Source organism: Scyliorhinus torazame, chromosome 22 (assembly GCF_047496885.1).
Source record: "Scyliorhinus torazame isolate Kashiwa2021f chromosome 22, sScyTor2.1, whole genome shotgun sequence".
Taxonomy (NCBI): domain Eukaryota; kingdom Metazoa; phylum Chordata; class Chondrichthyes; order Carcharhiniformes; family Scyliorhinidae; genus Scyliorhinus; species Scyliorhinus torazame.
Genome location: NC_092728.1, coordinates 30,013,817 through 30,040,490, shown reverse-complemented (window position 1 = coordinate 30,040,490; position 26,674 = coordinate 30,013,817). Strand labels below are relative to the sequence as shown.

The 26,674-nt window shown below is 49.0% G+C and overlaps 1 protein-coding gene across 2 annotated transcripts in view; it reads left to right on the top strand.

Annotated features, from left to right (window-relative positions):
- The window catches only part of LOC140398984 (proteolipid protein 2-like), an 82,518-nt gene extending 77,070 nt beyond the window's left edge, over nt 1-5,448 (top strand). For both annotated transcript variants that reach the window (XM_072488008.1, XM_072488010.1), the window contains 2 exons: nt 448-541; nt 2,240-5,448. In XM_072488008.1, the coding sequence (XP_072344109.1) occupies nt 448-541; nt 2,240-2,288 (143 nt within the window). In that variant the 3' untranslated portion in view covers nt 2,289-5,448. The remainder of the gene's footprint in view (nt 1-447; nt 542-2,239) is intronic.
- Nucleotides 5,449-26,674: the final 21,226 nt, after the last annotated feature.

The following is a 26,674-nucleotide window of genomic DNA, read 5'->3' as shown; positions in this document are numbered from 1 at the left end:
CTGCGGGACCCCGGCACTGATCCCTGCGGGACCCCGGCACTGATCCCTGCGGGACCCCGGCACTGATCCCTGCGGGACCCCGGCACTGATCCCTGCGGGACCCCGGCACTGTTCCCTGCGGGACCCCGGCACTGTTCCCTGCGGGACCCCGGCACTGATCCCTGCGGGACCCCGGCACTGTTCCCTGTGGGACCCCGGCACTGTTCCCTGTGGGACCCCGGCACTGATCCCTGTGGGACCCCGGCACTGATCCCTGTGGGACCCCGGCACTGATCCCTGCGGGACCCCGGCACTGATCCCTGCGGGACCCCGGCACTGATCCCTGCGGGACCCCGGCACTGATCCCTGCGGGACCCCGGCACTGATCCCTGCGGGACCCCGGCACTGATCCCTGCCGGACTCCTCTCACTTTCACCCTCTCACTATCTTATCTCCTTTCTGCCACAGGTTTTCGGTTTAATCGCAGCTGCGGTCTTCGCCTACGATGCCTATCTTATCTTCCCCAGTCTGAAGCAGAAGCAGCACGTACCAGCGGCCACGGGTAAGTCATGGCACAGCGGGCAGCATAGGCACCTGCTGAAGCAGTCCCACTCAAGTCCGCTATATTAACAGCAAATCTATATTAACAACTCATCACTGGACATATTTGCACAGGAGAGGGGCAGGGACAAACTGACACCATCCCAGGTGTTTACACATCCCTGTCCACATCTAGACTGACCCTGCCTCTGGCTGGTGGTTGCTGAGAGTCTGGGTGGGGTGAACAGGCTGGTAGTGGGGAGGGGGGAAGCTTGAACGATAGGCGGGGATAATAATAATAATCGCTTATTGTCACAAGTAGGCTTCAATGAAGTTACTGTGAAAAGCCCCTAGTCGCCACATTCCAGTGCCTGTTCGGGAAGGCTGGTACGGGAATTGAACCGTGCTGCTGCCTTGTTCTGCATTACAAGCCAGATATTTAGCCCAGTGTGCTGAACCAGTCTGGCATGAGGAAGGGGAGGAGGGCTGGTGACAGATATGGGGTGGGACAGGGGTCGTGAAAACATAGCAAATGTGTGGGGAGGCATGCTATACTTGTCCTCGGGGTGTTTGTGTGGGACAGTGTAGAGGGAGCTTTACTTTGTATCTAACCCTGTGCTATACCTGTCCTCGGGGCGTTTGTGTGGGACAGTGTAGAGGGAGCACTACTTTGTATCTAACCCTGTGCTATACCTGTCATCGTGGCGTTTGTGTGGGACAGTGTAGAGGGAGCTTTACTCTGTATCTAACCACGCGCTGCACCTGTCTTGGGAGTGTTTGATGGGGACAGTGTAGAGGGAGCTTTACTCTGTATCTAACCCCGCGCTGTACCTGTCCTGGGAGTGTTTGATGGGGACAGTGTCGAGGGAGCTTTACTCTGTATCTAACCCTGTGCTATACCTGTCCTGGGAGTGTTTGATGGGGACAGTGTAGAGGGAGCTTTACTCTGTATCTAACCCTGTGCTATACCTGTCCCGGGAGTGTTTGATGGGGACAGTGTAGAGGGAGCTTTACTCTGTACCTAACCCCATGCTGCACCTGTCATGGGAGTGTTTGATGAGGACAGTGTAGAGGGAGCTTTACTCTGTATCTATCCCCTTGCTGTACCTGTCCCGGGAGTGTTTGATGGGGACAGTGTAGAGGGAGCTTTACTCTGTATCTAACCCCATGCTGCACCTGTCCTGGGAGTGTTTGATGGGAACAGTGTAGAGGGAGCTTTACTCTGTATCTAACCCCATGCTGCACCTGTCCTGGGAGTGTTTGATGAGGGCAGCGTAGAGGGAGCTTTACTCTGTATCTAACCCCATGCTGCACCTGTCCTGGGAGTGTTTGATGGGGACAGTGTCGAGGGAGCTTTACTCTGTATCTAACCCCGTGCTGCACCTGTCCTGGGAGTGTTTGATGGGAACAGTGTAGAGGGAGCTTTACTCTGTATCTAACCCCGTGCTGTACCTGTCCTGGGAGTGTTTGATGAGGGCAGCGTAGAGGGAGCTTTACTCTGTATCTAACCCCATGCTGCACCTGTCCTGGGAGTGTTTGATGGGGACAGTGTCGAGGGAGCTTTACTCTGTATCTCACCCTGTGCTGTACCTGTCCTGGGAGTGTTTGATGAGGACAGTGTAGAGGGAGCTTTACTCTGTATCTAACCCCTTGCTGTACCTGTCCTGGGAGTGTTTTGATTGAACATTAACTTTCTCCTCTCATTCCTGTATTTCTGCAGCTCCCCCAGATTATTCTCCCTGATATCGGGATTCGAGACGTTGAGATGAAAAGATGTCCGGGGGACCTGAAACAGGCCTCGTTTTCCCAGCATGGCCCAGATATGAGATTGCAGGAACCCATTCCGATGTCAACTCACCGTCTCTCCCAATCCCTCATTAACCTGACTCCCATCCCCACCTGCACCCCAACACTGCCCCCTCCTGCTCCCAACACCTCCTCCCCATTCCAATCCTTTCCCTTGTCCCCCAACTCACCCCATTCCAACCCCTCCCACCGACCTTTCACCACTCCCAGTGCCAGATCACTTTCCTGACCTGCATCTTACCCCCATCCTACCCCAAACCTTTGGCCTCCCTCCCCTCACAGTCACCTCTTGCTCCTCCATATCTCTCTCTCACCATTCCTCCCCCTCCTGCCTCCCTCCTCAATTCCGTTCCCTGCTCCCACTCTCTTCCACTCACCCTCAAGTCTGAACTGCCTCTGGAGCCTATTGTCAGGCCTAACACTACTTGAAGTCTGGGACTCATCATGCTCTGCCCACCCAGCTTTGAAACCTAGTCCCTTCACTGTACGCCTGGAGAAGAAGCTCTGTGCCCTGCACTCCTCTTCATGTTTTTATTTATATAATCATTCAATATCAGTGTTTCTAATTTATATAGAATGAGGTATTCATTGGGAAGGTGGGAGTAGGGGTTTTGCCGTGCCCCTACTCTCGCTTTGAGGCCTTGTTAACTGGAGGTAAAAGTGCCAACTCTACTGGACTGGACCGCAACGTGCCAGGAAATCCCAGCAGAAAATTCATTGGAGCGCTGAACACTTCCAAGTATTCATTGGGAAAGATATTGGAGGTTGTAGGAAAAATGAGTAGTTGGGATGAATCGACTTGAATGTCCAAGATTCAGTATCTCTCTTCAATTGGATAGGCCAATGGAGGCACGTGTATGTTGGGAAAGAGAAGCAACCTCCAGGAAGTTGTCCTGGAGGGGTGGGAGTGTGGTGGGCAGGGGAGGAGGGGACGTTTTGTGAGGAAGGGCGAAGGTGCTGAGATCTAAGCCAAGCAGAGAGGATTGATTCAATGTTGGCTGCGGCGCTTCCAAGGGCTGCAGCATCAGCGACATCCTGCGTCTTAACGACCAAGTAAATGTGAGACTGGGGGTGGAAGCGAATCCAGGCACTGAATTTGGGAGCCGGAGATGGGAAGTTAGCATTTGCTTGTGGAGTGTTGTATCTGTCTTGACTTTTAAGTCCTGAAACCATTATGATGTGAGTGACTGCCAGTCAGGTCGCAAGTGCCTGTTTTCCTGCCCCTCCCCCAACATTTACCTTCCCCACCGCCACCCCTCTTTCCCCTCCCTCCCCTCCAACTCCCCATATACCGGCCCCACCAGCCATTTTCGTTGCATTGGAACAAAGATCTTCATAGTTATGAGGGGAAGTCGGAGATTCTTGGGTTATTTCCACTGCAATTGGAGCAGGCTAACTGGCAATTAAATCACGTTTCTGTAAAATTATGCAGAGACTGTGAGCAAAAGTACAAATGGGCACTTTGCTTCGCGTGTATATTGGAAATGATTGTTGATGTTAAAACTGCCTCTGCCAATGAACGATTGCGACAATGGGTAAGAGAGCTGATTTGGATTCGAAGTCAGACGCTGGTGCTCTGTTGGGATAGAGGGGCTGGAAGACCTGGGCTTCAACCCAATGGCTGTTTCCCGATTCTTGCAATCCAGTTCCAATTAATATTCTGGATTTGCTGTAACCGCTTCTTTCCCACATGGTCTCCCCGTTCCCCACCCCCTCCCCACTGTGGAAATTCCCAATGGATCTCCAGTCTCACGCCAAGCACTCTCCTCATTCTGAGGCCTAAATATCAGCCTCATGACTTTTCTCTCTCTCCCGTCTCACCCCTCCAGCATTGGAGTGCCTTCTCTCAATCTTTGCCCCTCGCTGACCAGGGCTCCTTGTCCTCAGAGTAATAGGAGGCTGGGGTGGAGGACGAATAGTAGATGGAGAGGGGCGCAGGGAAGAACATGGAATTGGGAGTGGCTCCAAAAGTGGGCTTAACAGAGAACAAGAATACGAAAGCGGCTTCAATTTCATTTTAGAAAATGTCATCACATCTTGTGTCTTAAATGTAACATAGGTGTGTCATCATGGGTTAATTGTAACATTTCATTTCCTGGGTCAAGCAGTGTCGCAATAATGGCGATGAGCCTGGCTCTTGCGGACTGAGGTGGTGGAATCCCCTTTAGGCACCAACTGAACTGCCAATAGATGCGAAGGTTTAAGAGAGAGATGATTGGAGTTTATTAATGGAATAAAAGATTACATGGAGGGATTTTGACCATGCCACATATTTCTTGTCCGCGAATCATTTCACCCGGTTGCTGGACCCTAGAGGGATCCTAACTCTCAATGCTTTGTCTCTGGTGTAAATGACTGTGTTGTGATGCGGTATCTGTGTGTCCATGCCTGCTCACTGGTTGTAGTACACTGTAATCGTAGTGTCAACCCCTGTCTGTGAAGCATCTCCCTTCACAAACGCGAGGGGGATATATTTTGTCTTAACTTTGTGCCAATTGTAGCCGGGGATTTCGCCCTGATATTCACCTCAGGATTGGGAGCCAGGTTCTTCGCGAACTCACCAAGGACCTCGGAAACAGGACATTGCCATCGTAACCTGGCCCAACACCACCCCCCGGTGGCAGGGAATAACAACTGCAGCACTTTGGTTCACTGCTTTCGCCATTGTTATTTGCTGCTTCTTAAACCAGTCCCCGGGTATACTCCCCTCACGCCCCCTTTTTCCAGAAGCATCCTTCTTGCTTCTGAGAGGGCCCCCCATCTCCCCCCCCCCCCCTCCACCTCTCCAGCCTCCACGATACAATGCCACTGGATGACTGGCGGGAGCCTCTCCGGGGCCTTTCAATTCTTGTCTGGTGATCTCCTTTCATCGCGGATGCTTTGACGGTCCTTTTGCCTTCCTTGCCCCAGCTCAGGCCCCTTTCGAACTATCAGGAGGAGATGGGAGGGGTGGATGGGTCTGGGGGCGCTGACACCGGGAGAGAAGCATTGCCACGTTAAAGGCTGTGGTTCCCCCTGGCTGCGGTGTTTGTTTAATCCGGGGTTTGATTGAAACTTATTGCGTGTCGCTTTAACAAGGCTCGTCGGTTCGTTAGCTAATAAAAACAAATCATTTAAAATCTACCACTTTGTGTGTGTCATCCATCTGCCTAACAATCAGAATAGCCTCTGCTGACTTTGCCATGTCATTTCCTCTGGTGGAGCAACAGGAGACCATTCAGCCCCTCGTCCATGACACAAGAACAGGAGGAGACCATTCAGCCCCTCCAATCCATTACACAGGAACAGGAGGAGGCCACTCAGCCTCTCTCGAATGTGTACCCATGAACAGAAGTGCCACATTCAGCCCCTGCAGTCCTTTACACGAGCTGAAGAAGGCCCATTCAGCCCCTCGAGTCTGTTACACAGGAACAGGAGGAGGGACCATTCAGCCCCCCTCAAACCTATTACAAAGGAACAAGAGGAGGCCATTCAGCCCCTCAAGCCTGTTACATAGGAACAGCAGGAGGCCACTCTGCCCCTGCAAACATTGTGCTGGAATAGGAGGAATCCATTCCGCCCCTCTCACACGGGAACAGGAGGATGGGATGTGGAGAGGTTGGGGGGTAGAGTGGCGGAGAGTAGCTGTCTGATCCAGGGGAAGAGTGTGATTACTTAAAAGGAGCAAATGTCAATTTGGGTATAATGTGGGTTGGCACTAGAGAAGTCTGAATGGTACGGTTGTATTAGCTACAGAGTTGAATTGTTTTGTAAATGCAGTGATTTCTTTCCATCAATCGATAGCTCTGCGATTAGTTAACCTGAGAGACTCCGCATTAAGTCTTCAATTCACTATTGCTCCTCTCGCCCTGCCTACTGCATGCAGCCCTAATGAAAGGAAGCCAAAACTGACATTTATACAACACATTTCACACTGTCTCAAATTGCTTTACATCCAGTTAAATACTTTTGAGTTGTAGTTACTGCTGTAATATCAAATGGTAAAGCCCACTGGAGGGGACCACTGGCTAATGCAGTATGTTTGCATGTCATTGTGGATGGATGGGATAAGCTGGTTTAGGTGGCCTTTGTCACCTCGAAGAGAGGGTGGAATCACTGTTGGATTTCTGTTCATTGTGTTGCTGGTGAAAATTTATTTCGTACTGGCTTTTTGGAGTTGCTATCTCTTCCAACAGTCTCTTCACCACTGACGCACAATGACAGCCGTGTGTACCATCTACAGGATGCACTGCAGGAACTCACCAAGGTAACTTAGGCAGCACCTTCCAAACCCATGACCATCACCATCTAGAAGGACAAGAGCAGCAGGTACCTGGGAACCCCACCATCTGGAAGTTCACCTCCAAGTCATTCACCACCCCGACGTGGAAATATATCGCTGTTCTTCTACTGTCGCGTCAAAATCCTGGAATTCTCTTCCTAACAGCACAGTGGATGTACCTACACCACATGGACTGCAGCAGTTGAAGAAGGTAGCTCATCACCACCTTCTCAAAGGGCAATTTGGGATGGGTATTAATTGCTGGCCTAGCCAGCGATGCCCCACAGCCCGTGAATAATTTTTAAAAAAGCACTCATTAACCATTCCAGTGATGGGAGTCATCAACAGTACTATCGAGCGGCATTCACTCAGCAATAACCTGCTCACGGGTGCTCAGTTTGGGTTCTGCCAGGGTCACTCAGCTCCTGACCTCATGACAGCCTTGGTTCAAACATGGATAAAAAATTTGAATTCCAGAGGTGAGGTGAGAGTGACTCCTTGATATCAAGGCAGCATTTGACCGAGTACGGCATTAAGTAGCAAAACTGGGGTCAATAGAAATCAGGGGGGAAACTCTCCGCTGGTTGGAGTCATTCCCAGCATAAAGGAACAGGGTTGAGGTGGTTGGAGGTCAATCATCTCAGTGCCGGGACCTTGAGTGTGAATTTGTGAAGCTGTGCTTGTTCAGGCTGCAGTACCAACTACCACCACCAGCTGGCAGCACTGTGACAGCTCTGAATCAAATTGTCCACCTCTCCATCAGATTGTTCCCCGAGGGGTTACCAACATCTTCTGATTCTTACACTTAGTCATCTTACACTTTTAAAATTCAAGGCAATTTGTAGACGAGAGGTAAAGAGAATTTGTTTTGATGCAGTGAGTTGTAGGAAATGGTTGGCTGGAAGGGAGCAGATACAATAATAATTTTTAAAACGGAGTTTAAGTTCACAGGGGGTTTGGTTTGCTTTTCATTTGCACAATGTGGGTTTCGCTGGTTAGGCCAGCATTTATTACATCACTAATTGCCCCTTCAGATGGAGGTGAGTTACATTCTTGATCCACCGCAGTCCCTGTGGTGTAGGTACACCCACCGTGCTGTTAGGGAGGGAGTTCCAGAATGTGCCCCAGTGACAGTGAAGCAACGGTGATTTATTTCCCAGTCAGGATGGTGAGTGACTTGGAGGGGAACCTCCAGGTGGTTGGAGCAGGTATCTGCTGCTCTCGTCCTTGTAGATGGATGTGGTCATGGGTTTGGAAGGTGCTGTCTAAGGAACCTTGATGAGCTCCTGCACTGCATCTGTAGATGGTACACAGGGCTGCATTGGTGATGGTGGGGCAGCACAGTGGTTAGCATAGTTGCTTCACAGCTCCAGAGTCCCAGGTTCGATTCCCGGTTGGGTCACTGTCTGTGCGGAGCCTGCATGTCTGCGTGGGTTTCCTCCAGGTGCTCCGGTTTCCTCCCACAGTCCAAAGATGTGCAGGTGAGGTGGATTGGCCATGCTAAATTGCCCTTAGTGTCCAATAAAGGGTAGGTGGGATTACTGGGATACAGGGATAGAGTGGAAGTGTGGGGTTAAATAGGGTGCTCTTTCCAAGGGCCGGTGCAGACTTGATGGGCCGAATGGCCTCCTTCTGCACCGTAAATTCTATGGTCTACGGGTTTAAATGTTTGTGGAAGGGGGAGTAATCAAGCAAGGCTGCTTTGTCCTGGATGGTGTCGAGCTTCTTGGAGGTGCTCTCATCCAGGCAAGTGGAGAGTATTCCACCACATTTAATCTGTGCCTTGTAGATGGTGGACAGACTTTGGGGAGTCAGGAGATGAGTTACTTGCTGCAGGATTCCTCGCTTCTGACCTGTTAATGTAGCCACAGTATTAATATGGCTAGTCCAGTTCAGTTTCTGATCAAGGGTAAATCCCACAGCATGTTGATTGTGAGGGATTTAGCAATGGTAATGCCATTGAATGTCAAGGGACAATCATTAGATCTTTTCTCATTGGAGATGGTCATTGCCTGGCGCTAGTGTGGCACAAGGTTTACTTGCCACTTGTCAGCCCAAGCCTGGATATTGTCCCGGTCTTGTTGCATTTGGACATGGACTGCTTCATTATCTGAGGAATTGCAAATGATGTTGAACATTGTGCAGTCATCAGTGAACATCCCCACTTCTGACCTTATGAAGGAAGGGAGGTCATTGATGAAGCAGCTGAAGATGGTTGGCCCGAGGACACGACCCTGAGGAACTCCTGCAGTGATGTCCTGGAGCTGAGATGATTGACCTCCAACCACCACAACCATCTTCCTTTGTGCCGGGTATGACTCCAACCAGCGGAGAGTTTTGCCTGACTCCCGTTTAGCTCGAGTTCTTTGATGCCATATTCGGTCAAATGCTGCCTTGATGTCAAGGGCAGTCGCTCTCACCTCACCTCTGGCATTCAGCTCTTTTGTCCAAAGCTGTAATGAGATCAGGAGCTAAGTGACCTGGGTGGAACTCAAACTGAGCGTCTGTGAGCAGGTTATTGCTGAGTAAGTGCCGCTTGACAGCACTGTTGATGACTCCTTCCATCACTTGCATGATGACCGAGAGTAAACCGATAAGACTGATGGCCGAGTTGGATTTGTCCTATTTCTTGTGTACAGGAGATATCTGGACAATTTTTCACAAAGCCGGGTATTGTGTTGTAGCTGTCCTGGAACAGTTTGGCTAAGCGTGTGGAATGTTCTGGAATACAAATTTTCAGTACAAAGGCCAGAATATTGTCAGGGCCCACAGCCATTTCAGTGCCTTCAGCCAATTCTCGATATCATATGCAATGAATCGAATTAGCTAAAGACTGACATCTGTGACGCTAGCGACCTCTGGAGGAGGAGGTTGAGATGGATCATCTACTCGGCACTTCTGGCTGGAGATTGTTGCGAATCCTACAGACTTGTCTCTGGTACAGATGTGCTGGGTTCCTTCATAATTGAGGGTGGGGATATTTGAGGAGCATCCTCCTCCAGTGAGTTGTTTAATTGTTCACCACCATTTACGACTAGATGTGGCAAGACAAAATTATGAAAAATGTTACCATTGTTTACCTGTTGTTATTTGTTTCTATCTCATTTCCAGGCAGCTGATCACTTCTCATACCCGTCCAATTGGTACCAATAATCAAACTAACAGCACACAATCTCCATGTTATATTCCTGACATTACTATCAGTCTTCCTCAAGGAATCCTTTTGCTCTGAGGTCACTAATCAAACCATCTTCATTGCACAAAACAAGATCTACAACAGTGCTTCCACAGCTGGCACTTCCCCACTTTATTCCAAGAAAGGGTTTCTCATCTATTCCTTCAGATTTGAATCAGGGAGCAATTGAACCACAGCACAGGAGAACGATACTCGGACTATCACAGCTGTGTCAACAATCTGGCAGAGCAACTCATGCACTGCCACTTCCTCTCACACTGCCTTCCCTTATCCCTGTAACCCTGCACATTCTTCTCTCTCAAGTAGTTATCCAGTTGTCCCATGCATCCCTAAATTGTGCCTCCCTCCACCACACTCCCAGGTATTGTATTCCAATCCGAAGCCATTCGCTTTGACAATGGTGGAAACCATTGCCCCCGTGTCACCATTGGCTCTTTTACCAATTGCGTTAAATCTGTGCCCTCTCCTTCTCCATCATTCCATCAATGGGAACAATTTCTCCCAATCTACTCTGGCCCAGACCCCCTCATAGAATAATCAGATTTCTCCAGTGAAGAAGGATGCCATTCAGCCCATCAAATCTGAACTGACACTCTGAAAAAGCAAACTATCCGCATGACCCAGTAACTCCGCCTAACCTTTTGGACACTATGGGACAAACCTAACCTCCAAATCTTTGGACTGTGGGAGGAAACCGGAGCCCCTGATGAAACCCACATGGGGAGAATGTGCAAACTCCACACAGAAGGAGAGGTGTTTGAAATTAAGGGTGGCACCGTGGTTAGCACTGCTACCTCATAGCACCAGGGACCCAAGCTCGGAATTGAATTCGGGTCCCTGGTGCTATGAGGTAGCAGTGCTAACCACGGTCCCACCCTTAATTTCAAACACCTCTCCTTCAATGATTTATGTGCGTATATATTGTTTGCTCCTTCACCTCTTTGGAGCTATACCCTGGGCAGGGTTCTCCGTCCCGCCAACTCCTTTTCCCTGCATCCTCGCTGGCAGCGGGATTCTCCATTCTTGCAGCCGGCCAATTGGGTTTCCCATTCTGGGCTACCCATGCCGTCGGGAAACACGTGGGCATGGGTGTTCCGCCGGCAGGGTGGAGGATCCCGCTGATAGGGAATCCCACAGCCTGTATTTTATATTGCCCGGAGTTTTCCGATCACCAGGATTCACTTTTCCCGCTGGCAACGCATCCCAACCCGTGGGTTTCCTGGTCACGTGGGGTGACTTCATTGGAAAATCCCATTGACTAGCAGTGGGAAAATGGAATACCGCTGCCAGCGAACGGCACGCGGCTGGCGGAACAGAGAATCCCACCCATCGTCTCTCTGATCAGGATTTTCCGGAACTTCTCACTGCCGGGAGCATCCCATAGAACCATAGAATTTACAGTGCAGAAGGAGGCCATTCGGCCCATCGAGTCTGCACCAGCTCTTGGAAAGAGGACCCTAACTAAGCCTGCACCTCCACCCCATTCTCATGCCCTGTTTTGGACACTAAGGGGCAATTTATCATGGCCAATCCACCTAACCTGCACATCTTTGGACTGTGGGAGGAAACCGGAGCACCCGGAGGAAACCCACGCAGACATGGGGAGAACATGCAGACTCCGCACAGACTGTGACCCAAGCCGGGAATCGAACCTGGGAACCTGGAGCTGTGAAGCAACAGCGCTAACCACTGTGCTACCGTGCTACCCATCCGATCCCAACCCACCGAAGGCAGCCCCCTCCCTCCATTGCAATGGAGAGCCACGCAAAAGGCTTTGACAGACACCAGCAGCCAATGGCAAGGCGCCTCACTGCTGGAAACCACACCACAGTGAGCGGGGCATGTGGGGGAGGAGCTGGAAAATTCTGCGATATGTGCTCTTCACCCCAAACTGCATGACTTTGCACAATTTGAATTTCACCCAATGCCCATCTGCCCATTCCACCCACTATCTCTGTCGTTGCCAAGTGGCCTCTTCACAGATTACTCCATGTCCGGATTTTATATCATCTGCAACTTCTGAAATGGTGGCCTGTGCATTGAGGTCTGGTAAAAACCCACCTGGTTCACTGATGTCCTGTTGGGAAGGAAATCTGCCGTCCTTACCTGGCCTGGCCTACATGTGACTCCAGACCCACAGCAATGTGGTTGACTCTTCAATGCTCTGAGGGATGGGCAATGTCTGCTGACCCTTCCAGACGCACACATCCCGTGAATGAATTTAAAAACATGTTTATCAGGAACAGTAGGAGTCTTTGTAACTTGCCCTGGGGAACCCCACGACAAACCTTCCTCAGCCGAGACACACTCATTAACCCCCACTGTCCTGTTTCCTGTCACTCACCCAATTCTGAATCCATTGTTGCTGCTGTTCCATTTATTCCATCATCTCGAACTTTGCTCATAAATCTGTTGTGTTGCAGAAGGTTATCGTCTCTCATAGTTATTGAATTATTATAGTGTATCATATATCAGCATATCAACATCCTGGAGGTTACCATTGACCACAAACTGAACTGGACTAGCCATATTAATACTGTGGATACCAGGGCAGGTCAAAGGCTAGGAATCCTATGGTACCTAATTCACCTCATGGCCCCCTAAAGCCTGTCCACCACCTACAAGGCAGAAGTCAGGAGTGTAATGGAATACTCTCTACTTGCCTGGATGAGTGCGGCTCCAACAACACTCAAGAAGCTCAACACCATCCAGCTCGTTTAATTGGCACCCCTTCCACAAATATTTAAGCCATCCACCACCGACAAACAGTGGCAGCCATGTGTACCATCCACAAGATGCACTGAGGTAACTCACCAAGGTTCTTTAGGCAGCACCTTCCAAACCCACGACCACTACCATCTAGAAAACAAGAGCAGCAGCTATCTGGAGCCCCACCACCTGGAAGTTCATCTCCAAGTCCCTCACCACCCTGACTTGGAAATATATTGGCCATTCCTTCACTGTCGCTGGTACAAATTCTTGGGACTCCCTTCCGAACAGCACAGTAGGTGTACCTACACCACATGGACTGCAGCGGTTCAAGAAGGCAGCTCACCACCACATTCTCAAGGGACAATTGGGGAAGGGTAATAAATGCTGGCCTAACCAGTGATGCCAGCATTCCGTAAATTAATAAAAAACATTAACCTCCTCTTGCTTCTAGATCCTTGCTGTGTCCGATATTATAGTTACTGGTAGGGATCCTGTAACTCAGGTTACTAGCTTTTCCTGATCTGAGCTATTTCTCATTCCCATCCTATCCCTGGGCCAGGCATTCAACTTTTTGATCCATTGCTATGTGGCTCAGGCAACAATCAAGAGATCATTCCTATTGGGTTTTGCTTTTTAAGTTCCTTTTGTGAGGCCATGAAGAATCTAGCGCATGTTGGTGAGTCAAAAAGGAAGTCACTTTATTTAGAACAATTTATATAAAGTACCATTAGTTCATGAATGGTTCCCTCTCTAGCCGGTACCACACTGGCCAGCTCGATTTATACAGCTCCAAAGCTTATGATTCCCCCCTCCCCCTCATTGGGGGAGCTCATATTCCACAAGAACCTTGAGGGTACCAATTTTCCCCCAGGATCCAGGCAGGTTATAACAGTTCCCCAAGCACTCTTGTCAAACCTATCTCGTCAGAACATTGCCAGTTCCACCAAAGTTATTGCTTCCAACATGGGGCCATGACAGCTCGATCCCACTCCCCACCTCAATTCCCACCCCACTCCTCATCCACTCCCCATCCATCTCCAGCCGTGAGGAGATGGATTTAACTCAGGTGTTGGCCGGCTTTCCACCACTTTAGGAACTCCGTGTTGCTGGCGGTGTAGAATCGCATGACCATACTTTCCCCCATCATTATCAAATTCCTCTTCACTTCCCCCCACTGAATAGTTCTCTCCCACACCTGTTGGATAGGTCGGAGAGGCCAGGTTCCTATCTGCTCGATTAACTGCTTTGTTTAACTGTGCTGCCGCCTACAAATCTTTCTGTATAAAAACTCCAAATGTCTTTGTTCTCAGGATTGTCAACCAAATCAAAACTGGCACCAATCCAAGTAAGAGACGATTAGGCAGGTGGGCCAAATGCTTGGTCAATGAGGTAGGTTTCAAGGAGTTCACAATAAAGCAAATATTTTCTGCTCCATACTGAACGCAATCACACTCCTTGCAAGACGGGTGGGTCATGTTAAAAAAACCAATTGTAGAGGAGCTGAAAGGTCGAGCGGGCGAATTCCAGAGAATCGGGCCCAAGCAGCGAATAACAGAGATCATGGCTGATTCGCTATCCCAACGCGGCACTCCGGTGCTCTCCCCACACCTCCTGATCAATTTATGGTCTAGAAATCGATCCATTTGCTTCTTTAATATAATGAATGACTTTGCCTCCGGAGCCTTCTGTGGTGCAGAATTCCACAGGTTCACCAGCCTCTGAGTGAAGAAATTCCTCTTCATCCCAGCCCTAAGTGGCCCACCCCGTATCCTGAGACTGTGACCCTCCATATCTCCATAAACCCCTCCCGTCCCTACAATTCTCCCTAACTCCATAACCTCCTCCAGTCCCTACAATTCTCCCTAACTACATAACCTCCTCCAGCACCTACAACCCTCCCAAACTCTGTACTTCCTCCAGTCCTACAATCTTCCCTCTCTCTGTAAACTCCTCCAGCAGCAACAACCATCCCTAACTCTGTAACTTCCTCCAGTCCCAACACTCCACCCTCTCTCTGTAAATGCCTCTGACTACGCTCCAAATCTCTATAAACTCCTCCGACCCCCACATCCAGCAGAGGGCAGTACAGCATAGCTGCTGACTGGCTGTTGTGGTGTTAATTTGCATACACCCGTGTGCTCGCCCTAACTTGAAGGTGTACCTGAGCAAGAGACCCTAGCTGTTCAAGTAAAGACAAGCATCCAGCAGAGGGCAGTGGAGTGGAGTGCTGATTGGCTGTTGCGGGTGAAATTTGCATATGTCCGTGTGCTCACCCTAACTTGAAGGTGCACCTGAGCAAGATACGCTAGCTGTTCTAGTGAAGAGAAGCATCCAGCAGAGGGCAGTAGAGAGGTGCTGCTGATTGGCTGTTGTGGGTCAAATTTGCATATGTCTGTGTGCTCACCCTAACTTGAAGGTGTACCCGAGCAAGAGACCCCTAGCTGTTCAAGTGAAGACACGCATCTAGCAGAGGGCAGTAGAGCGGAGCTGCTGATTGGCTGCTGCGGGGGAAATTTGCATACATCCGTGTGGTCACCCTAACCTGAAGGTTTACCTGAGCAAGAGACCCTAGCTGTTCAAGTGAAGAGAAGCATCCAGCAGAGGGCAGTATAGTGGAGCTGCTGATTGGCTGTTGCGGGGGAAATTTGCATATGTCCCTGTGCTCACCCTAACTTGAAGGTGTACCTGAGCAAGTGACCCTAGCTGTTCAAATGAAGACAAGCATCCAGCAGAGGGCAATGCAGCGAAGCTGCTGATTGGCTGTTGTGGGAGAAATTTGCATACGTCCGTGTGCTCACCCTAACTTGAAGGTGTACCTGGGCAAGAGACCCCTAGCTGTTCAAATGAAGACAAGCATCCAGCAGAGGGCAGTAGATCGGAGCTGCTGATTGGCTGTTGAGGGGGAAATTTGCTAACGTTTGTGTGCTCACCCTAACTTGAAGGTGTACCTGAGCAAGAGAGCCCTAGCTGTTCAAATGAAGAGAAGCATCAAGGAGAGGGCAGTAGAGCGGAGCTGCTGATTGGCTGTTGCGGGGAAAATTTGCATACGTCCGTGTGCTCACCCTAGCTTGAAGGTGTACCTGAGCAAGAGACCCTAGCTGTTCAAGTGAAGACAAGCATCCAGCAGAGTTCAGTAGAGCAGAGCTGCTGATTGGTTGTTGCGGGGGAAATTTGCATACATCCATGTGCTCACCCTAACTTGAAGGTGTACCTGAGCAAGAGACCCCTAGCTGTTCTAGTGAAGACACGCATCTAGCAGAGGGCAGTAGACCGGAGATGCTGATTGCCTGTTGCGGGGGAAATTTGCATACGTCTGTGTGCTCACCCTAACTTGAAGGTGCACCTGAGCAAGAGACCCTAGCTGTTCAAGTGAAGACAAACATCCAGCAGAGGGCAGTAGAGCGGAGCTGCTGATTGGCTGTTGCGGGGGAAATTTGCATACGTCCGTGTGCTCACCTTAACCTGAAGGTGTACCTGAGCAAGAGCGCCCTAGCTGTTCAAATGAAAACAAGCATCCAGCAGAGGGCAGTAGAGCGGCGCTGCTGATTGGCTGTTGTGGGGTAAATTTGCATACGTCTGTGAGCTCACCCTAGCTTGAAGAGGTCCCTGAGCAAGAGACCCTAGCTGTTCAAGTGAAGACGAGCATCCAGCAGAGGACAGTAGAGCAGAGCTGCTGATTGCTTGTTGCGGGGGAAATTTGCATACATCCATGTGCTCACCCTAACCTGAAGGTGTACCTGAGCAAGAGACCCTAGCTGCTCAAGTGAAGACACGCATCCAGCAGAGGGCAGTAGAGCGGAGCTGCTGATTGACTGTTGCGGGGGAAATTTGCATACGTCCGTGTGCTCACCATAACTTGAAGGTATACCTGAGCAAGAGACCCTAGCTGACCAAGAGAATACAAGCATCCAGCAGAGGGCAGTAGAGCAGAGCTGCTGATTGGCTGTTGCGGGGGTAATTTGCATACGTCTGTTTGCTCACCCTAACTTGAAGGTGGTTTGTGGAGGTTCTGTTGTCAAGTGACACTTGAACCCGAATCACTTCTTCAGTGTTTCCCTCCCTACCCCAACCTCTAACCAAAAAAACAACAAGCGCTGTACAGATCAAGAGGAAGGCTCGAGGGCAGGAAGAAGTAGAAAGAAGTTAAACCGTGACTTCACAGCCTGCAGTTAAGGGATGGGCTGGTGACTGGTAAGTAGTTATTTCTTTTATTTTCCCTCGGGTGTTATCGTGCGGGGTGCAAAGGTTGCTGAGTGAGTGCTTGCTGAGAAGGGGAGTGAATAACAAGTGAGCTCTTTCTTTCTTTTTCTTTTTTTATCTAGGGTGGATGGCAGGGAAGGTTGTGCAATGTTCTTCCTGCAGAATGTTTGAGGTGAGGGATGCCGTCAGTGTCCTTGCTGATTTCATCTGTGGGAACTGCACCCATCTCCAGCTCCTCAGAAACCACATTAGGGAGCTGGAGCTGGATTTACTTTGGATCATTCGGGAGGCAGAGGTGGTGATAGATAGAAGCTTCAGGGATGTAGTTACTCCGAATAATAAAGATAGATGGGTGACGGTGAGAGGGGCTGGGAGGAAGCAGTCAGTACTGGGATCGCCTGTGGTTATTCCCCTTAGTAACAAGTATACCGCTTTGGATACTGTTGGGTCTCTGGCACCAAGTCTGTCCCTGTTGCTCAGAAGGCAAGGGGGGAGAGGAGTAGAGCATTAGTCATTGGAGACTCCATAGTTAGGGGGATAGATAGGAGATAGTGTGGGAACGAGAGAGATTTGCGTTTGGTGTGTTGCCTCCAAGGTGCCAGGGTGCGTGATGTCTCGGATCGTGTTTTCGGGATCCTTAAGGGGGAGGGGGAGCAGCACATAGGTGCCAACGACATAGGTAGGGATAGGGATGTAAGGCATGAATTCAGGGAGCTAGGGTGGAAACTTAGATCTAGGACAGAGTTATTATCTCTGGGTTGTTACTCGTGCCACGTGACAGCGAGACGAGGAATAGGGAGAGAGAGGAGTTGAACACGTGGCTACAGGGATGGTGCAGGAGGGAGGGGTTCAGATTTCTGGATAATTGGGGCTCATTCTGGGGTCGGTGTGACCTCCACAAACGGGATGGTCTACACCTGGACCAGAGGGGTACCTATATCCTGGGGGGGAAATTTGCTAATGCTCTTCGGGAGGGTTTAACCTTGTTCAGCAGGGGCTTGGGAACCTGACTTGTAGCTCCAGTACACAGGAGGTTGAGAGTAGTGAGGGTGTGAGTAAGGTTTCAAAGTTGCAGGAGTGAACCAGCAGGCAGGAAGGTGTTTTAAAGTGTGTCTTCTTCAATGCCAGGAGCATCCGGAATAAGGTGGGTGAACTTGCGGCATGGGTTGGTACCTGGGACTTCGATGTTGTGGCCATTTCAGAGACATGGATAGAGCAGGGTCAGGAATGTGTGTTGTTGCAGGTGCCGGGGTTTAGATATTTCAGTAAGCTCAGGGAAGGTGGTAAAAGTGGGGGAGGGGTGGCATTGTTAGTCAAGGACTGTATTACGGTGGCAGAAAGAACGTTTGATGAGGACTCGTCTACTGAGGTAGTATGGGCTGAGGTGAGAAACAGGAAAGGAGACGTCACCCTGTTAGGGGTTTTCTATAGGCCTCCGAAAAGTTCCAGAGATGTAGAGGAAAGGATTGCAAAGATGACTCTGGATAGGAGCGAAAGCACCAGGGTAGTTGTTATGAGGGACTTTAACTTTCCAAATATTGACTGGAAACGCTATAGTTCGAGTACTTTAGATGGGTCTGTTTTTGTCCAATGTGTGAAGGAGGGTTTCCTGACACAGTACGTAGATAGGCCAACGAGAGGCGAGGCCATTTTGGATTTGGCACTGGGTAATGAGCCAGGACAGGTGTTAGATTTGGAGGTAGGTGAGCACTTTGGTGATAGTGACCATAATTCAATTACGTTTACTTTCGTGATGGAAAGGGATAGGTATATACTGTAGGGCAAGAGTTATATCTGGGGGAAAGGCAATTTTGATGCGATGAGGCATGACTTAGGATGCATCGGATGGAGAGCAAAACTGCAGGGGATGGGCACAATGAAAATGTGGAGCTTGTTCAAGGAACAGCTACTGCGTGTCCTTGATAAGTATGTACCTGTCAGGCAGGGAGGAAGTGGTCGAGCAAGGGAACCGTGGTTTACTAAAGCAGTCGAAACACTTGTCAAGAGGAAGAAGGAGGCTTATGTAAAGATGAGAAATGAAGGTTCAGTTAGGGCGCTCGAGAGTTACAAGTTAGCTAGGAAGGACCTAAAGAGAGAGATAAGAAGAGCCAGGAGGAAACATGAGAAGTCTTGGCAGGTAGGATCAAGGATAACCCTAAAGCTTTGTATAGATATGTCAGGAATAAAAGAGTTGGGCCAGTCAAGGACAGTAGTGGGAATTTGTGCTTGGAGTCAGTATTCACACAGGAGAAAGACAATGTTGTCGAGGAGAATACTGAGATTCAGGCTACTAGACTAGAAGGGCTTGAGGTTCATGAGGAGGTGTTAGCAATTCTGGAAAGTGTGAAAATAGGTAAGTCCGCTGGGCCGAATGAGATTTATCCTAGGATTCTCTGGGAAGCTAGGGAGGAGATTGCTGAGCCTTAGGCTTTGATCTTTAAGTCATCTTTGTCTACAGGAATAGTGCCAGAGGACTGGAGGATAGCAAATGTTGTCCCCTTGTTCAAGAAGGGGAGTAGAGACAACCCCGGTAACTATAGACTAGTGAGCCTTACTTCTGTTGTGGGTAAAATCTTGGAAAGGTTTATAAGAGATAGGATGTATAATCATCTGGAAAGGAATAATTTGATTAGAGATAGTCAACACGGTTTTGTGAAGGGTAGGTCGTGCCTCACAAACCTTATTGAGTTCTTTGAGAAGGTGACCAAACAGGTGGATGAGGGTAAAGCAGTTGATGTGGTGTATATGGATTTCAGTAAAGCGTTTGATAAGGTTCCCCATGGTAGGCTACTGCAAAAAATATGGAGGCATGGGATTCAGGGTGATTCAGCAGTTTGGATCAGAAATTGGCTAGCTGGAAGAAGACAAAGGATGGTGGTTGATGGGAAATGTTCAGACTGGAGTCCAGTTACTAGTGGTGTACCACAAGGGTCTGTTTTGGGGCCACTGCTGTTTGTCATTTTTATAAATGACCTGGAGGACGGCGTAGAAGGATGGATGAGTAAATTTGCAGATGACACTAAAGTCGGTGGAGTTGTGGACAGTGCGGAAGGATGTTACAAGTTACAGAGGGACATAGATAAGCTGCAGCACTGAGCTGAGAGGTGGCAAATGGAGTTTAATGCAGAAAAGTGTGAGGTGATTCATTTTAGAAGGAATAACAGGAAGACAGATTACTGGACTAATGTTAAGATTCTTGGCAGTGTGGATGAGCAGAGAGATCTCGGTGTCCCTGTACATAGATCCCTGAACGTTGCCACCCAGATTGAGAGGGTTGTTAAGAAGGCGTACGGTGTGTTAGCTTTTATTGGTAGAGGGATTGAGTTTCGGAGCCATGAGGTCATGTTGCAGCTGTTCAAAACTCTGGTGCTGCCGCATTTGGAGTATTGTGTGCAATTTTGGTCGCCGCATTATAGGAAGGGTGTGGAAGCATTTGAAAGGGTGCAGAGGAGATTTATCAGAATGTTGCCTGGTATGGAGGGAAGATCTTATGAGGAAAGGCTGAGGGACTTGAGGCTGTTTTTGTTAGAGAGAAGAAGGTTAAGAGGTGACTTAATTGAGGCCTACAGGATGATCAGAGGATTGGATAGGGTGGACAGTGAAAGCCTTTTTCCTCAGATGGCGATGTCTAGCACGAGGGGACATAGCTTTAAATTGAGGGGAGATAGATATACGACAGATGTCAGAGGTAGGTTCTTTACTCAGAGAGTAGTAAGGGCGTGGAATGCCCTGCCTGCAACAGTAGTGGACTCGCCAACGCTAAGGGCATTCAAATGGTCATTGGATAGACATATGGACGATAAGGGAATAGTATAGATGGGCTTTAGAGTGGTTTCACAGGTTGGCGCAACATCGAGGGCCGAAGGGCCTGTACTGCGCTGTAATGTTCTATGTTCTAACGCTCCCTCTCTCTGTAACTCCTCAATCCCCTGCAACCCTCCCAATCTCTGTAATCTCCTGCCACCTCCACAATGCTCCATCATTTCTGCTTTCCCTCCAATCTGACATCTTGACTCTCCCTTACTGCCATCGCTCTACCATTGCAGACTCTGCCGCATGAAGCGTTTAGCTTTGGGACCCCGTTGCTAATCGTCTCTGCCTCTCTTTGCGATGAAAGTCTGTCCTCTTGGACAAAGCTGTTGGTCACCTGGTACCTAAAATCCCAGAGTAGCTGCGGCGTCAAATGCTGCCTCAAGTCACTCTTCTGAACGAGTTGAGGCTGAGCCCATTGCTTTTCACACTCACACTGAACAATTTAATAGAGCCTCCGCATTGTAGGCCCGTTCAGGCTTCAGTTGTTTACAAGGCTGAGCAAATGCCTTCCCACACACACAGAACAAGTGAATGACTTTTCCTCATTGTGACCTCACCAACACCTCAGAGGTTTATCAGGCTGAACGAGCCCCTTGTCCAAACAGAACAATGACTGATCTGTATATTGTGCAGTCGTCAATGCTCCAGTGCGTTGCGAAGCTGAATGGGTTGTTTCCCATGCACAGACCAGGAGCCTTGGCCACATGTACGTGGCATTCTGTTTCAAGCTGCGCTGGGCAAGAAATTCCTTTCTCACACCTGGAGCAGAGGGCCTCGCCAATGTGGCTGTGCCCAATTTCCAACGTCGAAGGTTGATTGAGTGCTTTAGCAATCACCTTGTTTATACCTGCTCTGGTTATCCTGCTGCAGGGACAGGAGGTGGCCATTTGGCCCCTCAAGACTGTTACACAGGAACAAGAGGAGGCCAGTCAGCCCCTCAACTGTTACACAGGGACAGGAGAAGGCCATTCGGCCCCTCAAGACTGTTGCACAGGAACAGGAGGATGCCATTCAGCCCCTCTTACGCCTGTTACACAGGAGCAGGAGGATGCCCATTCAGCCCCTCTCGAGCCTTTTACACAGGAACAGGAGGATGGCCATTTATCTCCTCGAGACTGTGACACAGGAACAGGAGACTGTTAGCCGCTCTCGAGACTGTGACACAGGAACAGGAGACTGTTAGCCGCTCTGGAGACTGTTACACGGGAACAGGAGGAGGAAATTCAGCCCCTTGAGACTGTTATCAAGGACCATGGGAAATGGAAACAACAAACTACAATTCATGGAATGAAATCTATAATTGAATTATCGTGTAGAATAACAATTATTCACACATTTTTCCTGAGTGATTTCAAGCATTTTAAAATTCATCACAGAAGTTCACAAGGAGCAAGATTTTACATCATGTTGAAAACTATTCACAACTCTGAAGCAGTCCATGTTCAAATGCAGCAAGACCTAGACAATATCCAGGCTTGGGCTGACAAGTGGCAAGTTACATTCGCACAACACAAGAGCCAGGCAATGACCATCTCCTACAAGAGAGGATCAAACCAGGTGGCGAGGGGATTGATTCTGGATGAGGCGTTTGTGGTGAACCACTGTCATAGGAGATGTAAGGTAGGACCTGTACTACAGGTTCGCCGGTAGCTCCTGCTGGCTGGCTCCGCCCACGGAGAACTGTATAAATATGCATGACCTCCAGTGCTCTGCCATTTCGCCAGCTGCAGCAGGAGGCCACGCATCTGACTGTAATAAAGCCAACTTTCATCTTTGTGCAATTGATCGTGCATCACGAGAGGATGTGGATGAGGGGATTCTGGGAGGTGGGGGAGGGGTTTGATGGTAACAATCAGTGGGGGCAGGTCAGGTCCAGTTGGCAGGGCCCAGAGTTATGATGATAGTGGATAGGGGAGGGGGACAGATGGAGCCCTGGTTAGGTTAGTTACGTGGAACGTGATGGGGTTGGGCGGGCCAGTGAAGAGGTCGAGGGTGTTCGCACACCTAAAAAGTTTAAAGGCCGATGTGGCGATGTTACAGAGACTCATTTGAGGGTGAAAGATCAGGTGAGGCCCAGGAGGGGCTGAGTAAGCCCTGACAGCAGGGCTCCAGTTTGAAAAATAACCCTCCACAGCCACCCTTTGGTCATCAAGCCAATTTTCTATCCAATTGGCTACCTCATCCTGGATTCCGTGAGATTTAACCTTTTGTAACCACGTGGTACCTTTCAAAGGTCTTGTTAATGTTCATGTCGACAACGTCGCCCGCACTGCCCTCATCTACCATCTTGGTTACTCCTTCAACAAACTCAATCAAATTTGTGAGACATGACTTTCCCCTTTGATACGCAATCAATATGCTTGAGTCCATGTGGAGTCATATCGATTCAGCTTTAATCAGATAGAACTGTACCCAGCAGCGAAGTTACAGAAGTGAAGGCTGCTGGGACGGCATTGGTTCTTATACCCCTCCTCTCAGGGTGGGGCTATGTACAGTGCCCAATGGTAGACCCCGCAGTCTAGCCAATGGTCATTCCTCTCTCTGATACTGCAATACCTGGTATTACCACACCCTTACAAAGCCATGCTGACTTTCCATAATTAGCCCTTGCCTGTCTAAATGCCTGTAGTGCCTAACAATTTACTCACCACAGAAGTAAGGCTCACCGATCTTATCCCTCCAGCCCTTCTTAAACAAGGGCACATTTGCTACCCTCTAATCTTCAGGCACCTCTCCTGTGGCTGTCGATGATTCAAATATCTCAGCGAGGGGGCCGGCAATTTCCTCCTTAGCCTCCCACAACGTCCTGAGATACATTTCATCAGGTCCCGGGGGCTGGTTTAGCTCAGTGGGCTAGACAGCTGGTTTGTGATGCAGAACAAGGCCAGCAGCGCGGGTTCAATTCCTGTACCAGCTGAGAATTCTGAATTTGCCCCCTGTGTACCCGAACAGGCGCCGGAATGTGGCGACTAGGGGCTTTTCACAGTAACTTCATTACAGTGTTAATGTAAACCTACTTGTGACAATAAAAAGGTGATTATTATTATTATTGTCATTGATGTGCTTTAATACCTCCAGCACCTCCTTCTTTGTAATAGGTACATTCCTCAAGCTATCACTTTTTATTTCCCCTAATTTCCGTAACATTCGTGTCTTTCTCAGCAGTAAACACTGAGGAGAAATATTAATTTAGGATCTCTCCCACCCCTTGTGGATTTGCACATAGATGACCTTGTTTATCCTTAAGAGGCCCCATCCTCTCCCTAGTCACTGTTTTGCCCTTTGTGTATCTATAAAACCCTTATCTTCCAAGACAATCTCATGTCCCCTTTGTACCCTCCTGATTTCTCTCTTAACACTACTCCAACAAGCCACATACTCTTCAAAGGATCCACTTGATCCCAGCTGCCTTTACATATCATATGCCTCCTTCATCCTTTTGACCATAGCCTCAATAACCCGAGTCACCCAGGGTTCCTTACTTCTACCAGACTTACCCTTCACTCTAAGGGTCACAATGGGGAAAAGTCTTTCACTTGTTCGAGAGAGCTAGAATACAAGACCAGGGATGTACTTCTGAGACTGTATAAGGCTCTGGTCAGACCCCATTTGGAGTATTGTGAGCAGTTTTGGGCCCCGTATCTAAGGAAGGATGTGCTGGCCTTGGAAAGGGTCCAGAGGAGGTTCACAAGAATGATCCCTGGAATGAAGAGCTTGTCGTATGAGGAACGGTTGAGGACTCTGGGTCTGTACTAGTTGGAGTTCAGAAGGATGAGGGGGATCTTATTGAAACTTACAGGATACTGCGAGGCCTGGATAGAGTGGACATGGAGAGGATGTTTCCACTTGTCGGAAAGACTAGAAGCAGAGGAATCTCAGACGAAAGGGACGATCCTTTAAAACAGAGATGAGCAGAAGGCTGTAGAGGCCAAATCACTGAGTGTCTTTAAGACAGAGATAGATAGGTTTTTGATCAATAGGGGATCAGGGGTTATGGGGAGAAGGCAGGAGAATGGGGATGAGAAAAATATCAGCCATGATTGAATGGTGGAGCAGACTTGATGGGCCGAGTGACCTAATTCTGCTCCTCTGTCTTATGGTCTAAGACGAATGTGCTCACCCTGACCCCTAGTTAATACCCTTTTGAAAAACTCCAGCTGTCCCCTTGCCTGTAAGCAGGCTCCCCAATCAACCTTTAAACATTCCCGCCTAGTACCATCAAAATTGGCCTTAGAACACAGAACAGGCCCTTCAGCCCTCGATGTTGTGCCGAGCATTGTCCGAAACCAAGATCAAGCTATCCCACTCCCTGTCATTGTGGTGTGCTCCATGTGTCTATCCAATAACGGCTTGAAAGTTCCTAAAGTGTCCGACTCCACTATCACAACAGGCAGTCCATTCCACACCCTAACCACTCTCTGAATAAAGAACCTACCTCGGACATCCCTCCTATATCTCCCACCCTGAATCTTATAGTTATGCCCCCTTGCAACAGCTACATCCACCCAAGGAAATAGTCTCTGAATGTCCACTCTATCTATCCCCTTCATCATCTTAAAAGCCTCTATTAAGTCGCCTCTCATCCTCCTCCGCTCCAAAGCGAAAAGCCCTAGCTCCCTCAACCTTTCCTCATAAGACCTATCCTGCAAACCAGGCAGCATCCTGGTAAATCTCCTTTGCACCCTTTCCAATGCTTCCACATCCTTCCTATAATGAGGTGACCAGAACTGTACACAATACTCCATATGTGGTCTCGCCAGGGTCATGGTTAGTTGCAGCATAACCCCGCGGCTCTTAAACTCAAGCCCCCTGTTAATAAACGTTAACACACTTCTTCACGGCTCTATCCACTTGAGTGGCAACCTTCAGAGATCTGTGGACATGAGCCCCAAGATCTCTCTGTTCCTCCACATTCCTCAGAACCCTGCCGTTGACCCTGTAATCCGCATTCAAATTTTTCCTACCAAAATGAATCACCTCGCACTTATCTGGGTTAAACTCCATCTGCCATTTTTCAGCCCAGCTCTGCATCCTAACAATGTCTCTTTGCAGCCTACAACATCACTCCACCTCATCCACTACTCCACCAATCTTGGTGTCATCAGCAAATTTACTGACCCACCCTTCAGCCCCCTCCTCCAAGTCATTGATAAAAATCACAAATAGCAGAGGACCCAGCACTGATCCCTGTGGTACACCGCTGGTAACTGGTCTCCAGTCTGAAAATTTTCCATCTACCACCACTCTCTGTCTTCTATGTGATAGCCAGTTACTTATCCAATTGACCAAATTTCCCTCTATCCCACACCCCCTTTCTTCATGAGCCGACCATGGGGAACCTTATCAAATGCCTTACTAAAATCCATATATACGACATCAACTGCTCTACCTTCATCTACACACTTAGTGACCTCCTCAAAGAATTCAATCAAATTTGTGAGGCAAGACCTACCCTTCATGAATCCGTGTTGACTATCCTGGATTAAGCTGCATCTTTCCAAATGGTCATAAATCCTATCCTTCAGGACCTTTTCCATTATCTTCCTTACCACCGAAGTAAGACTAACTGGCCTATAATTACCAGGGTCATTCCTATTCCCTTTATTGAACACAACATTCGCCACTCTCCAGTCCTCTGGCACTATCCCCATGGACAGCGAGGAACCAAAGATCAAAGCGAAAGGCTCTGCAATCTCATCCCTTGCCTCCCAAAGAATCCTTGGGTATATCCCATCTGGCCCAGGGGACTTGTCAACCCTCAGGTTCTTCAAAATTGCTAATATATCCTTCCTCAGAACATCTACTTCCTCCAGCCTACCCACCTGAATCACACTCTCATCCTCAAAATCATGGCCCCTCTCCTTTGTGAACACTGAAGAAAAGTATTCATTCAACGCCTCTCCTATTTCTTCTGACTCCATGCCCTACCCTCACCCTGGTCATTCTTTTATTTCCCACATAAGAGTAAAAAGCCTTGGGGTTGTCCTTGATCCGACCCACCATGAGGGGGACTTCTCATGCCCCCTCCTAGCTCTCCTAAGTCCTTTTTTCAGCTCATTCCTTGCTACCTTGTAACCCTCAAGCAACCTTACTGAACCTTGTTTTCTCATCCTTACATACTCTTCCTTTTTCCTCTTGACAAGACATTCTTTTTTTAAAAAATATAT